Source organism: Polypterus senegalus, chromosome 2, assembly GCF_016835505.1.
Source record: "Polypterus senegalus isolate Bchr_013 chromosome 2, ASM1683550v1, whole genome shotgun sequence".
In the NCBI taxonomy this organism is placed as follows: Eukaryota; Metazoa; Chordata; class Cladistia; order Polypteriformes; family Polypteridae; genus Polypterus; species Polypterus senegalus.
This window is the reverse complement of record NC_053155.1, coordinates 52,183,002-52,199,709: the sequence shown is the minus strand read 5'-3', so window position 1 is coordinate 52,199,709 and position 16,708 is coordinate 52,183,002. Positions and strand designations below refer to the sequence as shown.

The 16,708-nt window shown below is 36.9% G+C and overlaps 1 protein-coding gene across 1 annotated transcript; it reads right to left on the bottom strand.

Moving 5' to 3' along the window:
• Nucleotides 1-15,305: 15,305 nt before the first annotated feature.
• Nucleotides 15,306-16,430, bottom strand: LOC120524210 (gap junction alpha-8 protein-like). Its single transcript, XM_039746080.1, has one exon. It carries the CDS (start codon nt 16,428-16,430, stop codon nt 15,306-15,308), a length of 1,125 nt encoding a protein of 374 aa, XP_039602014.1.
• Between the last annotated feature and the right edge of the window lie 278 nt (nt 16,431-16,708).

Below are 16,708 nucleotides of genomic sequence, written 5' to 3'. Positions count from 1 at the left end.
AACGGATTGTAAAGTCCTCTCTGCCTGGCAAAAAATGATGGCTGAAATGTGATTGGTTAAATGCTTTAATACAAAAATACATGCCTGGAAGCAACAAAACCATCGGAAAAGCTATGAAAGGAAGCGGACAGACTATTTGTAATTATTTAATAAGTATTCATGGACAAAATATAATAAACATCAGTTTGTGATTCAGATATTTTTACTTATGAATATTCTAAGCACAGTCCTTCACCCACGAATATTTACTTTATATGGGCAGGCACTCAATTACATGGGAGGTGTGATAACGCAACACGCAACTCCGCCTCCCACGGCCATCGAGCTGCAGTCTATTACAGTATATGGACGAAAAACAGGTTCTAGTTATGACCATTACATGTAGAATTTCGAAATGAAACCTGCCTAACTTTTGTAAGTAAGCTGTAAGGAATTAGCCTGCCAAATTTCAGCCTTCTACCTACATGGGAAGTTGGAGAATTAGTGATGAGTGAGTCAGTCAGTCAGTGAGTCAGTGAGAGAGTCAGTCAGTCAGTCAGTGAGGGCTTTGCCTTTTATTAGTATAGATTTTGTTCACACCAAATACTCAAATTCACACCTGCATGCTATGGTGCCAATCATGTTTCTCCACAAACTGGGCAACATTTTTCTATGCTTTGGCCATGCTGTTTTGGTGATCATGTTCCCACTGTAGACTTATCTTTTATTTGTTATTTGACAGTTTAGGAATATAAGAGGTGTCTTCTCCTACTGCTGTAGCTACTTTAAGAACCAATGATTCATAAATTCGTATTTGTTACTGTGCATACTACTGTTTTTAGCTGTTTGAGTATTTCTGGCCATTCTGTTAGTCTAGTGACTGTAATGCATGAAAATGTGACTTGAGAAGCTAATTCTGAGATACTGAACTACCAAAATCAGCACCAACAATCACACCTTGGTCCAAGTTCACCTCTGACTGTAAGTGTGGGCTGTCCATAACTAACAACCAAATAAAAAGACAGTCAGACCTCAAGCTCTTAATACCTGTGCTGACCAACTTTGTTATATTCTTTATCCTCTATTCAGTCTGTCCCTAAGGCTCAAGAAAGTGCAGGCACTTCTTCACCTAATGACTACAGACATATCTTATATCATGAAAACCTATCAGAGGCTGGTCCTGGACTGTATGAATCCTCTCATGGTAGTCCACATTAACATCATTTGCCTGACATCTTCATCCAAGGTGACTTCCAGAATTTGAGATGCATTTGGTTACATTTCATTTGTTTTTCCAATTGGAGCACAGGCAGGTGAAGTGACTTGATCAGTGTCAGTAGCTGGATTTGAACCTACAACCCCAGGGTTTGACTACTTGACTACAAACCAGTGGCACTTATGTCTTATATTATGAAAGTCTATCAGAGATTGATCCTAGACTATATGAGTTCTCTTGTGTTAGACCACCTGGACCTACTTTAGTTTTGACTATCAGACAAAGACTGAAGTGTAGGATGCAATTATCTATCTGCTCTATAAGGCTCATTTTCACCTCAACAAAGCTGGCAGCACTGTGAGGATTATGTTTTTTTTATTTCTCCAGTGCCCTCCATACCTACCAGCCAGCTCTGTTAAGAAGTAAAGTCAAAGGTATGCAAGATGATAAGCCTATGGTGTCCTGGATGATGAACTATTTGTCAGGCAGACCACAGTTTGTGAGGCTAAAGGACTGTGTTTCTGATATGAGAACAAAACTAGAGCACCACAAGGAACAGTCCTGTCTAATGTACACCTCACACTATAATTATAACACCAGGATTTGTGATTTGCAGAAATTGTCATGTTTCTGCACTTATGGTGTGTATTGACAAGGGGGGTGAGAGGGGATATAGGAGTCAAGTATAGGACAGAAATGTGGTGCAGAAAGAATTGTCTGTAAGTTAAGGAAAACCAAGGAACTGGTTATTTACATTTGTGGCACCAAAGAGCATGTATGTCCGGTCGCTATTTAGGGAGTGGTTGTAGAGGTGGCCCATGTACTTTGGGGTCATAGTAAAGCTACTGCATTAAGTAAGAACAAGCTGCCAAGAGAGGCAAGCAACACATTTAGCACTTTTCTGTAGATAGATAGATAGATAGATAGATAGATAGATAGATAGATAGATAGATAGATAGATAGATAGATAGATAGATAGATAGATAGATAGATAGATAGATAGATAGGTGCTTTTCACATTTTTGACCATAACCTTACAAACAAAACACCAGTGCTTGAGGTTAGTTACCCATTTCTTGAAATACACAAGTTTCCGTATTTTTGCGTTACAGTACCTTTGAAAAATCTAAATTGAAGGCTTGTATAGAGGCACTGAAGGAAAGGCATTGGATGCAATTGAACCCCAGCAGCTTGCTATACTTTTGATTGTGGAGACATCATATTGTTTTAGAAGGGTCAACTTTATGGCACTTCATTGCCCAAAATGCTCTTTTGCAGAAAAAAACAACAAAACACATATTTCAAACCTACAATCAAAATCATTCCCTTACCCTTAAGAAGAATTTCAAAATTGCAGGTACTGGCCTTGTGATTTCTATGAATTTTCTAGTCCATTTAGTAAAGTAAAGGGAAAACCTTAAAGCAAATATTAACTCATTTATTCAGAATTATGTATTTTTAGTCTTCAAGCCTAAATCTTTAAAAAATAACATCTGTGTTTCTAAAACTAAATGCATAGTTACATCAAAAAATATAAAACATCAAATGACAACAAGCATTTACTTTAGTATGAAAAACTTCAGGCATTAGTGTAAATTAATTTAATAAACAAGTCAGAAATGTGCAGAAAGACAAAGATATATTTTGTTCATTAAATATTTTTAAAATGTGTAAGTCATGTTCAGAAAGAATACAATTGTAAATATGGGTAGTGACCCAGTTTTCTGTTGCTGGTTGTAGGTCATTGGTTGCTATTGTTATAATAGTAGTGGGTCGTGATGGGTCATACAGAGTTATGCTCTAACAATAGCGTTTGATTCATCAAGAGGGGTATTGGTTTCAAAGACACTTACACAGAAAAAGAGGGTCATGACACCAGAAAGGTTTGAAAACATTGTATTAGGCTACATAAAATGTACATTTTAGAATAGCATTTTGCTATACCATGTAGTTAACATCTGAGTCAATAAAGACTTTAGCTGATTCAAAGGTTTCGATATCCAGAAGATATGTAGCTTAATTGATGTAACAATGTAATCATTTAATGTGCTATTGTTAGCTGTTGATTGTGAAATAACTTTGACTAATTTAACATCATAACATTTAACACAAAAAGTTAAAGTCTCATGCTCAAGCTTATTATTTAACTTACAGCGTTTGAAATGCAATTGGTTACATTTCTTTTTTTTCTAATTGGAGCACAGGCAGACTTGCTCATGGTCACACAGTGTCAGTAGTGGGATTTGAACCCACAACCCCAGAGCTTGCGCTCCTAAGCCTTTACCACTATGATGGATAGCAAATCGTTGTAGTGATTTGAAAGTAAATAACTGTGTCAGTAAAATATTCAGTCATTAAAAATTGCAGCAGTTAGGTTCAGTTCAATTCAAGGTATCAAACTTAGGAGTCTGGAGATATGTGGCTGCAACAATAATCAATGCAGACAGGAGGATGAGCCCAGAGACGTCTTTTAATGTCATTTTTGATGTCGGCAAACATTCTACTCTTATATCAAGGATATTTTAATAAATTGCAAGGTTCTAAACACTTTAATCCTCCACCCACCCATTAATTCACTCAACCCCCGTGAATCAGATACTGTATACGGTATCAAAGAGCAGGAGTGCATTTTGGAAGCAGAGAGTGAAAATTAAGGCAGGAACCAACCCTGGACAGAACAACTACTGAAGCATGATATGAAGTAATACTGATGTTTGATGATTGGAGAAGTGAAAACAACAATGTCCTAAAATGGACACCATACCTAAGGGCTGTTACAAAGTTTTGGAGGATTTAGATCAAGAGCAATAGACACTGACCAAGGTTTCCTTCAACTTATCACATAAAACTTTGCCTTTTACAAGCTGCACATTGATGTGGCCCATGTAATAAACTGAATGTTTTCAACAGTATAGGGAAAAGAACAGGTGGAAAGAAATAACATCAAGAATTAATGTTATTGTCTGTCTGTGGGGGACATCTTTACTGATCTGTGCCACCATTAAAACTGACTTAGACATGATTCCACTCGTGGTTTGTGTTGTATCCAGGGCTTGAAGTGGACTGGTACACCACGTGTTTCTGATTTGTGAACTAGAGCATAGTGGCACATGATGGTCTAATCTGCTAAAGAAAACCTTCATTTTCTGCAATAATGCTTGTATTTTACATCCAAGCCACCAACACTACCGCTGACACGTTATTTGAAATTCATTTATATAACAGTGCTTGACAATCCAGCCTCGCTTGAATTTGTAATATTTTATACTGTGTCGTGAGGAGTAAGAAGAAATCAACAACAACAACATTTATTTATATAATAGTATTTTCATACAGCTTATGTAGCTTAAAGTGTTTTTTTTAAGATAAAGAAAAGAATAAAGTAAGGTCCAATGGCCAGGACAACAGAAAAAAAGAAAAAACTCCAGAGGGCTGGAGAAAAAAAAAAAATCTGCAGGGGTTCAGAGGCCACGAGACCACCCAGCCCCCATTGGGCATTCTACACTAACATAAATGATCTAAATCATGGTTTTCAGGCTTCGTGTAGAAGAATTAGATGATGAAATCAAATCAATAGAAAAGGAATAAGTGGGTGTATCCAAGGAGGCTAACCACATCTTCTCTGAGTTTCATCCTAGCTTTCTTCCTCCACTTTATATCTCATTTCCCATGCAGCTCTCCACCTCTTCATTTACTCTTTTTTTCGTGTGGAGCAGCTGTACTTCTTCATTCGCTGCCAGCCCCATTTACAGCATTAGTCTGTACAGTGACGATCTTTTGTTTCTACTGCACACCCCATTTCCTTGCATGGTCATAGCTGAGACCAAAATTAGGGTGCACTGTCAAAGAAGAGCCCACTCACTACAGCATTATTACCGATTAATATCGAGAAAACAAAGAATACAGATCATCAAATTTTTGTTTTTCCATAACATTGCCAAATTTAATCAAATCAATCAAAGCATTTTTGAGACTTTGAGATATATAGTTTTTCTATTGTTGATTTTTACCCCTAAATAATGATATATTGAAATTCCATTTCTTAGCAGATACCTACTTCACTAGATGTACCATACTGCCAAATTTCAGGTTTTTAACTAAACAGGAAAAAGTATTTTTGTTCATGAGCGAGGTGTGAGCGAGTGAGTGAGTGTGTGAGTCATTATATAAATTGTCACACACATGGGCATTGGAAACAACTTAAAGCTCTGGTGGTGATAAATCCTCAGCAATGCACCAGATGACGCTGTATAATAATACCTCTCTTCCTCCTTCTACTAACCAAATGACTGACAACCTTACTATCTCTGACATCACTTCCAGTATCCATCCACCTGGACTCGCCTCTTCCTGCCTGGCCTGTATTTAAGCAGAAGTGTCTCCATCTTGGACAGTCTAATTCATAAATAAATATATATATATATATATATATATATATATATATATAGATCCATTAAATACTGTATATATGTAGAAACATCTCTGCAAACACAAGTCTGAAATTGAACTGTCCAAGATGGAGGCACTTCTATATTCAGTTACCGTTCTTTGTTTTAATTAAATCTGAAACATTTCTCTATATGTTGTGACAGAAAGGGGTCACTATCACTACCTTGAACCCTTGTCCAAGACGCCGGACACCAGATAAAAGTCCAAAAGTAGACTATATTTTATTCTGCACAGTGCACCAAGCACCCTCCTCTCCACAATTCTCATTAATAAACAATACACAATACAATAAACCAATCCTCCACTCCCAGACGCGTTGCCACCCTTCCACCCAGCTCAGCTCGCCGTCTGGGAGCTCCCACAATCCTTTTATATTTCCTGACCTGGAAGTGTTCCAATCCCCAGTCCATGTGATTCCTATCACTTCCGGGTCAGATCAAGTCCTTTTCTTCACCCCGGAAGCACATCATTCCCCTTGTCCATGTGACTCGGACATACTTCCAGGGTGTATGGCAAATAAACATCGTTCCTCCCTGCAGTGTCTCCTAGTGGCCCCCATGGTATCCAGCAGGGCTGTGCATAAAGACTCCAATGTCCAGAATTCCCTGTTGGTCTTTGGGGCACCTGCATGCTGCAGGGAGAGCTCCAACTGGCGGCTTGGGGGTATTGGCCGGGATGAATGGCCGGCCATACACCACAATGTATTAATTTTAAGAGCTTACAATATAACATGGCTGGCGCCCTGCCCGTGGTTTGTTTCCTGCCTTGCGCCCTGTGTCGATTGGGATTGGCTCCAGCAGACCCCCATGACCCTGTAGTTTGGATATAGCAGGTTGGATAATGGATGGATGGATGAATGTACAATATAACATTACTTTTACACCCTCAATTTCTAGAATGTCTGTCTTGGCACCAAAAGGATAAAATTGTACTTGTTAAGGCTGAACACGTGTAAATCCTTAATTTACTTTTTATTTAAACCACTTGTTCATTTTCTAATCCTCTTATGAGAGTCACTGGAAGCTGTGTTATTTAAGCAACACTGGGCACAAGGTAGGAACCTCACAGGGCTCTTTCATGTACACACCCAGGCTCGCTCATATTAGGCCAACCTGCAGTTTCCAATTTGAGTCCTTGAGTGTAAACCACAAGTGCTGTAAGTCAATGTGGCTGGGCAGATAACCTGTCAGTATCAAATGACCTGGGGCCTCATGTATAAACGGTGCGTACGCACAGAAATGTTGCGTGAGAACTTTTCCACGTTCAAATCGTGATGTATAAAACCTACACTTGGCGTAAAGCCACGCACTTTTCCACGGTACCTCATGCCTTGTCGTACGCAAGTTCTCCGCTCGGTTTTGCAAACTGGCGGCACCCAGCGTCAAAGCAATGCTACTGTTCCAGTGTGATTACTCATTATTTTCATGACGAGGCTTTATAAATACACAGAAACTAACCGCATATTGTTTATTAGTGTAATGCATCTGATTGTAATTAACTCGTAACAATATAATGGTCCAGGGAACAGCCATAGTATTCCAAATACCATAACTGCTTTAGCGTTGTTACTCTCACTTCTTCTTCTCTTTCTTCTTCTTCTTCTTCTTCTTCTTCTTCTTCTTCTTCTTCTTCTTCTTCTTCTTTCAGCTCCTCCCGTTAGGAGTTGCCACAGCGGATCATCTTTTTCCATATTTCTCTCACTGCACCACTCGGAGTATTTATATCACTGTATCTGAGTGTGAATCACAGCAGCAGCTGATCGGAAAGAGAATTATCGGTATACAGCTTTAAGGACACGCTACCTCAGCCACTGCAAAACGTTTTAAAGCCTTTCCTGTACAGACCTCGCGGTTCAGAAACAGTTTAATCCCAAGAACTTTAAATGCACTCAATCAATTGCTCCTTGTAGAACGGTTTGTACTTATAAGTACAATCACCCCACTGTAAACTTGCACTACAGTTATATCTCACAACCTGGGCCACTTTATAAAGCGCGTATTTACATATGATGACGATATCATTTTTAAGGTGAAATGCAGCAAAATATGTTTATTAAATTATACACATAAAACTTGAACTTCATTTAAATAATCTATATTCTTCACTGGGAGTGTCGTGAAGGATAGAATAATTAAACATGTACTACGAAGATATTTCAATGTTCTTTAAACGTTTTGAAGAATCGGCGCTAAGCTTACAGATGGCTTAACGTCTATTACAGAGCTGATTGTGTGGCGATCGGTTACTTGGGGAAAGAAAAGCAAGGACTCTTGGGCGGCCACGCCAATATATATTGAATATAAAACAGAAAGAGAAAATAACAACACAGCTAAAAACGCAGCGACAAATTTCGACAAAAGATAATGCTTGTCATGAGCACGAGGCTCATGAAACACATGTTTAATAATGTGCTTTAGCTCCTATCATCATGAAAATGATATCACGTATACATCTCAGTATTTTAGTTATTCAGAGAGCTGTAATATCACAAATGTAATGGACTCTGTGTCCAGTTGGAGGAAGAGAGCCAGTTTAAGAAGCAAGTAGTGATTCACACACAGATCACATACGAGTAGAAGATCAAATACAAAACAAAGCATTTAACGTGCTACTTTAATTACGATGTAATTTTGAGAAACTGGGTAATTAAACGATTTTAAGATGAAGTTTATAATGTTCTACTAAATGACAAAATAAACTACGTGATTAAAGTGGAAAATTCGAGATTAAAGTTGACATTTCGTGCTTTTTCCCCACCGTGTGCCTTTTTTCTCTGTACCCTAATAAGCTTTCATATGACACTCAGACAGTGGGCTTACAACTCTTCTTTTCACGGCAACTTTGATATGTGACTTCTTTTTTATTTCCGGCACTGTGCGATTTTGTGGATGTGAGCTTTCAAGTTTCTCCAGCACGCTATGTCACTCGATCAACTTCATTTTGTTGATTATACCACGGTTTATTTGAACAAATAGTATGTTTTTCCTTTGCCTCCACTTGGTATTCGCTGAAATTCTTATATTTTCCCCGTGCTTTTGCCATTGTCTTTTCACAGAAGGCTGCGCTTAAGTGCGATTTATATTGATTTGCATATTCAAATAGGCGTAATTCTGGGAGGATTTAGGGCGTTACAAAATGCGCGTGCACGAGCGTTAGTTTTCACGCTGATCGGGATTTATGTAGTGGATGAACGTGGAAGTTGGAGTACGCACAGATTCCTGCATCTGGATTTTTCTGTGCGTAAGCACATTTCGGCTTTTGTGCTTACGCCATGTTATAGTGCGAGTTCTACGCACGGCGTTATACATGAGGCCCCTGGCCTCTAGAAGGCCACACTGGTTAGCTGTTCACTTTTTAATGATGTCCTTTCCTTTAATGTCTTTTGCACTGAAGGACTCTCATGGTGTTGTGCAACATAAATATGCATCCATCCATCCATCCCTCCATTATCCAAACCCACTATATCCTAACTACAGGGTCATAGGGGTCTGCTGGAGCCAATCCCAGCCAACACAGAGTGCAAAGCAGGAAACAAACCCCAGGCAGGGCGCCAGCCCAATGCAGGGCACACACACACTAAGCACACACTAGGGACAATTTAGAATCACCAATGCACCTAACCTGCATGTCTCTGGACTGTGGGAGGAAACCCACGCAGACACGGGGAGAACATGCAAACTCCATGCAGGGAGGGCCAGGAAATGATCCCAGGTCTCCTTACTGCGGGGCAACAGCGCTACCCCATAAATCTGCCTTGTAAAATAAATACAAATAATGCTTAAAAAGGGTTGGAAACCCTCTTTAATATTGCTGGGCTAAAGGTGCTCTAAGAACCCACTGGTGTTGAGACACAAAATAAAATAAATTTGCTTTTCTTTTGATGTTTAGGGCCTGTTTTATGAAGCCTGGTAGAGTATTTTTAAAGGAGGGTGGGCACAGTGGAGATTGAGTTAACTGAAGTCAGCAACTTTAAAGCCATGAATGAAGATTCAAAAGTTCCCTGACATCTTCCACTACCCTCACGTGTGATTTAATTTGCTTAGCCCTACTAAATGTTTGTGAATCATCATGCCCTCAATGGTATTCATATATGCATTTTCAAATCTGTTTAATTCAGGGTCACCGGAGATCAAAGGCTATTCTTGAAGCCTTGGACATAAGGCAGGAAAAAAACAGGGCAGGGCTGCTAGACCATGTCATAGTAGACATATGCACACCCTCACTCTGGCTAGTTCGGAGTTTTCAATTCACCTATCCCGCTCAGTTTTGAGAATATGAAAGGAAATGGAATGAGAAGGCCATGTAAACCTTACATGGAAAGCTATTAGGCTTGAGATTTGAACCCAGGACACTTAATGTATAAGGCAGATGAATCATCCAAGTTCAGCTTTATTAGAGCATCCCAAATGGCTCTTCTAATATTACCAAAGTAATGCAGGTTATACTAATTGGACATTGCAAATTGGCCCTATGAGGGTGTGTGTCAGGGGCTCTTCAGTGGAGTGACGTAACGGCCATTGCTGCTACCAGCCTTAAAGCCAGTACTTCTGGGATAGGCTCTGGCCCACCATGACCCTGATTTGGAATGAAAGTGTTGTGTTATAAAATATTGACAGAGACCATATTTCATATGATTCATGCTGCCTGGATGACCACTGTAAATAGCTTCACTCTCAAATAACAGGCTTTGCAAATATTAGAATTTTCTTAATATTTGCATCCATGCAATTTTTATATTTTTTATGCAGAATTACTTTTTAAAGACAAGAAAAATTACAAAAACAACATTTTCTTTGACCATGCTTGACCTTTATTGGTTGTGTTCACAGTTTTCATAGTTTTCAAATAAAGATTCTTGCACACTACTATTGAATTATTAAAGATGGCTACATGTTAGTAAAAATATTTTTGTAGGTTTCCTAAAGTCTGAGGTATTTTTGATTTTTTTTTTTTCTGGTACTGGTAATCTAACAACATCCTTCAAAACCTAGAACATTCAGATCTTTAAGAGCTGATATTAAAATGTCATCTTTCCTAGGAGTATCATCAAATATAAAACATAATATTTATAAAATGATACAAAGGCGTGTCACCTCTCACTCCCGCATTCATCCAGTCATTTACACTTAACCTTTAAAGGCAAAATAGCACACTTAGATAATTGATATGTGAAGCCAGTTTTCATCAGCCTGTAATTCCCAGAAAAAATATAACTTTACTGCTTTGACACCTCTTAGAATCAAAATGTTTTTACCACCTGCCTATCTCATCTTCATTAACAAGGCACTGAATTATATGTTGGCATGGCTGCTCAACTGTTGTAAACATTTCTTGCCGCTAAGCAGGTGATTGAGGAGTAATGAGGTTAAAATGAATATCGAAGAAAAGTTGCCATTTGAAAGGTTCAGTACATAAAAAAACACATTGAGAATGAAAAAGAAATTAGCTCCAATAGCTTTTCTTTTTAGAAATTTGTAGATAATTGCTTATAAACTAATAATAATAATAATAATAATTCTTTATTGTAATAATAGTTTATTATTATTTATAAATCCCTTATTTGTAAAGTTAATTTTTTAGCTAAAGATCAGGGAGCTTCTGTCTGTATACAATGGCCCCAAGAATTAGACCTGGATGAATAATAATGACTTTTATAGCGATAAACATCATCATCATCATTATCAGTCTGTGGGGTGGACTGGCATACACAGAAATATGTGCTGCGAGAATTACTACAGCATGATTGTTTATTTGTGTGTGTATGTGTGTACATTAGTGTGCTCTATGAGGTACTAGCTCCCCTTGTTGAATAGACTATTACAAGAACAGGTAATGAATAGATGGAGAGATACCAATAATAATAATGATAATAATAATAACGCACTTAGGAAAATTTGTCAGAACAGATGGAGTCAGTCCTTGAGCTCTTAATGTCTATGCTTGACCAAGTTTGTGGTGTCCTCTCTCACTTGTTGAGTTTGTCACTAAGGCTTGAGAAGGTATGGCTGCTGTGAAAGGCTAACATTTCTTCATCTAATGACTAAACACCAAATTTCACATTATCAAGACCTTTGAGAGGTCCGAAAAGCAGCAAATTGATATCTTAGAAGAATTCTGCATTATTATAATTACTATTATTATTATTATTTAAATAAGTCTATGTATGATTTTAAATTGTTTCAGAATATTGAGTGAGTATCAGTTTTAAAACAGGCATAGAACTAAAAATAAGTTAAATACAATAATAAAACAGCACTCCTAAAGTAAAATATTGATTCAGAGTTTAAGGTTTTCTGCTCATCAGAATTGCAGAGAACCTAAATCTAACCCATAAAGCATCAACAGCTCTGAATGCAATAGGATGATGATGATGATGATGATGATGATGATAATAATAATAATAATAATGATAATAATAATAATAATAATAATAATAATAATAATAATAATAATAATAATAATGGTTTTAACATGCATTTTCCATTACTGCTTTACAAAGAGTATCAGTCAGGGTTCGCAAAACTAGACACTTATCAAATAACATGATAGCAGTACAAAAAAGAGCACAATAATGCAGTAATGCCAAACCTCTATGTCATAATAAAAATGCTGATGAAGATTATTATTATTATTATTACAGTCATTCAAAACTTTCAATACTTTTTGTTGATTGAGTTCCATTTAAATGAGAACACCTGTGTGCTTCATTATTAAAGTCAATTAATAAGAACAAAATAAAGTAAAACAGACTACAACAAACAGGTGACACTTCAATATTTTTGATGTAAATGAAAAGTTTCCTTGAACTCAATTAAGTTAGGCTGTTAATTTTGACATTAGACACTAAATGGAACATGAAAAGCCACCTAAAGTATTTGTTTATCTTGGCAGCCACTGAAATAAGTGGTCAATTAACAAGAGTATCGTTTCATTTATATGAAATGCATATATCCATGTAAACATGAATCTTGTATCGTTTTGAACATTAAGGCAAAAAATACATTACGGTATTTTGAAACATTCAAATTAAGACAAAAGCGTACATTTAGTTATTTTTAGATACATATATAGCCCTTAAAATTTGCAGTTTTTAAAGATTAGGTATGGCTCATATCTCCGCTTTAAACTGATGACTGAAAACATAGCACAGGCACGGCTTAGCTTGATCTATTATATTTGGCACAATTTTGTAACTTAACTTACGTACTACACATTTGATTCCAAAATAACTTATTTTTCTTAATTATGTCCAAATACATGTTACCAATCTAGACACTGTAGTGGCGTAACTGACAGGAAGAACACAAACCTAAGTGGGCATACAGTACCTTCAGCTTTGTGCTTTCACAAACGTCAGACTGTCATTCCTGTATGTTGCAGGTGCTGACAAATACGCAGTATGCACAGTCAAAATGTGCACAATTTTAGTTAGTGTATTATGAGAAATTGAATTCAAATGACACACTGTGAAGAATGAATAACTTCCAGACTGATATTATGCTCAGTATAATTTTATTATTTTTTGATTGCTTATTTGAATTTCAACCTGTAACTGAATCTGTAATTTTACGTTTTAACTTTTCTAAGTTATCTGTTAATTTGTGCTATCATTGTTTTCCACATTATCATTCTTATAATTTTTAACCATATTTTAATTTTTTAAATAGTTACCTACTGCTGTCTCTACAGTAAATCAGCAGTAGTTTTAGCCTGAGAAGACAAGTAAAGCATCAAAGGCCTCAGTCAGCAGACTTGAAGTGACTTGTGGCATCGTAACAACTGCAATTCTGTCGGCCAAGCTTTTTCTTTTAATAGCAGGTATATTTTCATTTTTCATTAGTTTATTTGTACCTTTTCTACCACATATTTCTTCAGTAAAATGCTAAATAAAGTTGAAGTGCTTACATTTTAAGCATTTCCTTCTCTAGCTTTTTGTGTTTTTTTAACGGATGTAGTTGAGTTACATTGTAATTGCAAGACTTAGCACAAAGGTTTATCTTAAAGATTAATCTCTGACTAGAATAGCTCATCACACACTACCCTTGTTTTTTTACTTGTATCCTTACCTGAATTTTGTTTTTTTCTGTTACATAGCTCATCATTAATTTTGCAATATGAGCTTAAATTATTTACAAAAGCAGGTTTAGCATTTCTTTCATTTTTTTACAGCATGTGGTGCCTTTGAGGATGATGAGACTGCACAGTCTTGAGCAGCAATTAAAGTGTTGCCTAAAAATATAACCATGAAACATGGAAAATGAATAGTACTTAATTTTCCCTTTCCCAGATTTTTTTTTTCTTTCATTCTACCTTATTTTCATCCCTATCGGTGCTGCACTCCATCTCAATATATGTTCATTTTTATTTTTTACTTTCTAAAGATCTTTACACTTCCCGTGAAAAACTACTTTATAAAATAAAGATTAATACATCACAATAAATAATTTTCCATTTTCATGGTGATAAAGTATTCTTCAAAATGGGAAAAAACAATAATGCAAAGTTTTTCTATAGCCCTTTCCTCATTGAGTACTAACAATCCCAAGACGCTCTTCAGGTACAGCACACTTGTTTGCCTAATTCTGAAAGTGGCCGATCGAGGGACTCTGCTTGAGACAGTGGTGGGTACTGAATTGTCAGCCTTGTGTTTTAAAGTTGTAGCTGCAAGTCCACAAAGAAAGTTTGTTAAAAAAATAATCTTATTTGACAAATTAACTTTAGGCGAAGCTAAAAGAAAAAATGTAATTTAAAGAAGGCTTTTGTATATACTTTCATGTGGCAGACCAGTGTAAACCTGCAGTTATTTTCATTCTGATTCTTCTTATTTTCATAAAATCATAGTATCATATTATTGTAATATATTAAATTCAGAAGCTGCTTTAATACAGGTATGTTTCATATGTTTAATTGAAGTATGCCCTTTTTGATTTTGGAACATTTACTCATAAATCAATGAAATATGTAAAAAATTGCTCCACGGCTGATAATTATTTTCATAACAAGTCATTTTTTTGTCTCTGTTTATGTAATAATACTTTGTGCTGATTAAGGGAAACCTTTATCTCTAGGCCACACTATTTGTATAGGCAGAAAGGGTAGGATTTGGACTAGCAGTTGTTTCCATGGCAGAAACAGCAGCTAAAATCGCTTTCACTATGGAAGCTAAACGCTATTTTAATAAGGATTGCTGTGAATTCTTTCATATATCTTCAGATTAAAATTAATTAGTCAAAGTATCTGAAAAGTTTTTGTTATCTTAAAAATTTTTTGGTTTTACAGATCGTGCTCATTTGTTTGCACATACAGCTTAAGCATTTCAGAACAATATTAAAATTGATCTGTGTCCTTTAAAGAGCACTCTTAGCCAAACGTTAAAACCTTTAGACTTCTCTCATTCAATCAAATATTCACTGTCAATTTGTGAGTTAATACAGGACTAGTAGATGTCTGGTCCTTCCAAGTTGTAAATTTAGTAAAGTTTCTAGTAATATCAATATTTCTTTTTTGTTGTTGTTGATTTTCTTTGGTTAGATATAATTGAAATTTTAAACATGGAGGACTCTGCTCCATACATAGCTTTAATCTTGAATTGTCTCTATTCCAAAAATGTATTTGAACGTTTTAAGGAATGGCCCTTAACTATGTACGATTAGGAGGAGACTCATACAGTTAAATCATCTGATCTGGCTCTACTGCTCGCTTTACTTAACCTGCTTAGAGGCCTTGTATCTTCTAATGTGTCTGTAGTTTCAGCGGGAGGTTCCTCTGAAATTTCTTCTTCCTGCTCGGTGCTCTGACCATACGACGGCAATGTTTCATCGTAGACCTTTGAAACATCTTGCAGAGGACTGTCGGCGTTATCTTTCCCATCAAAAGGAGCAAACGGAGCTGGCAAATTGCTGGCTTCCATTCCAACTTCTTTTAGAGGGTAAAAGTGTGACACTGGCTTGTCTTCCTCAAGGAGCTTATAACCTTTTGCTTTCTGGAGTGAAGAAACAGCTATGGAATGCAAATGCTTCTCCATTACCATCTCTGCTTGGGTTTGAGTTGGTTTTCTAAATGCAAACCTTATTTTCTTTAGACCCAAATGACCAATCTCCACAAAATTGAGGAAGAGAGACACAGAAGCCACTGCCAGCATAAATATAACAAAAATGGTCTTCTCTGTAGGTCTGGACACAAAGCAGTCCACTGTGTTTGGACAAGGCCAACGGCTACATGTGTAGAGAGGGCGAATGTAGAAGCCATAGAGGAAATATTGGCCCACAACAAACCCCACTTCAAAAATAGTTTTGAAGATGATGTGACAGATGTAAGTCCTCAGAATTGTGCCTTCCAGCCTGAACTTCTTGCTGCCTTTGGTACTTGTTTCTTTGGTTGTTCTTACACTTCCTTGGTCTGGAGCAAGGGGTAGCCTCTCCTCATTCATCTCCTGCTGTCTGTTCATCTCTGCTTCTTCTCTTTCCTTCCTTTTTTCTTCCATCCTCAGATAGTGAACAGCATGGCCTACATACACCAGCGATGGAGTGGAGACAAATATGATCTGGAGGACCCACAGTCTGATGTGAGACAAGGGAAAAGCCTCATCATAGCAGACATTTTCACAACCTGGGGTCTGGGTGTTGCACACAAAATCTGACTGTTCATCTCCCCACACAAATTCAGCTGCAGTGCCAAGGATTAATATCCTGAAAATGAAGAGCACCGTCAGCCATACTCTTCCTATCACGGTGGAGTGTTCATTTACTTCTTCTAGTATGTTTCCTAAAAAACTCCAGTCACCCATTTTCGATGAATTTTCTGTGGAAAAATAGATAATAAATTCAATTTAAAATTCTCGAAATTCAAACAGTTGAAGTAAATATTTAAAAACAAATCTCGATAGGCCGTTTGCGTTTTTTAAAACAGTGTTCCTGTATTGCATGTTTTGCTCAATTAATTTGTACCCTAAAGTACACAACTTTATATGTATTTAAATATCTGTACATATATACACCTGTGTATGTGCATAATGTATAGAATCCCTCCAAACACCCAACATCTACCGCATAGATACAGTATCCT

Coding starts and splice junctions, on each gene's coding strand:
- LOC120524210 (XM_039746080.1), bottom strand. CDS start 16,430: ATGGGTGACTGGAGTTTTTTAGGAAACATACTAGAAGAAGTAAATGAA.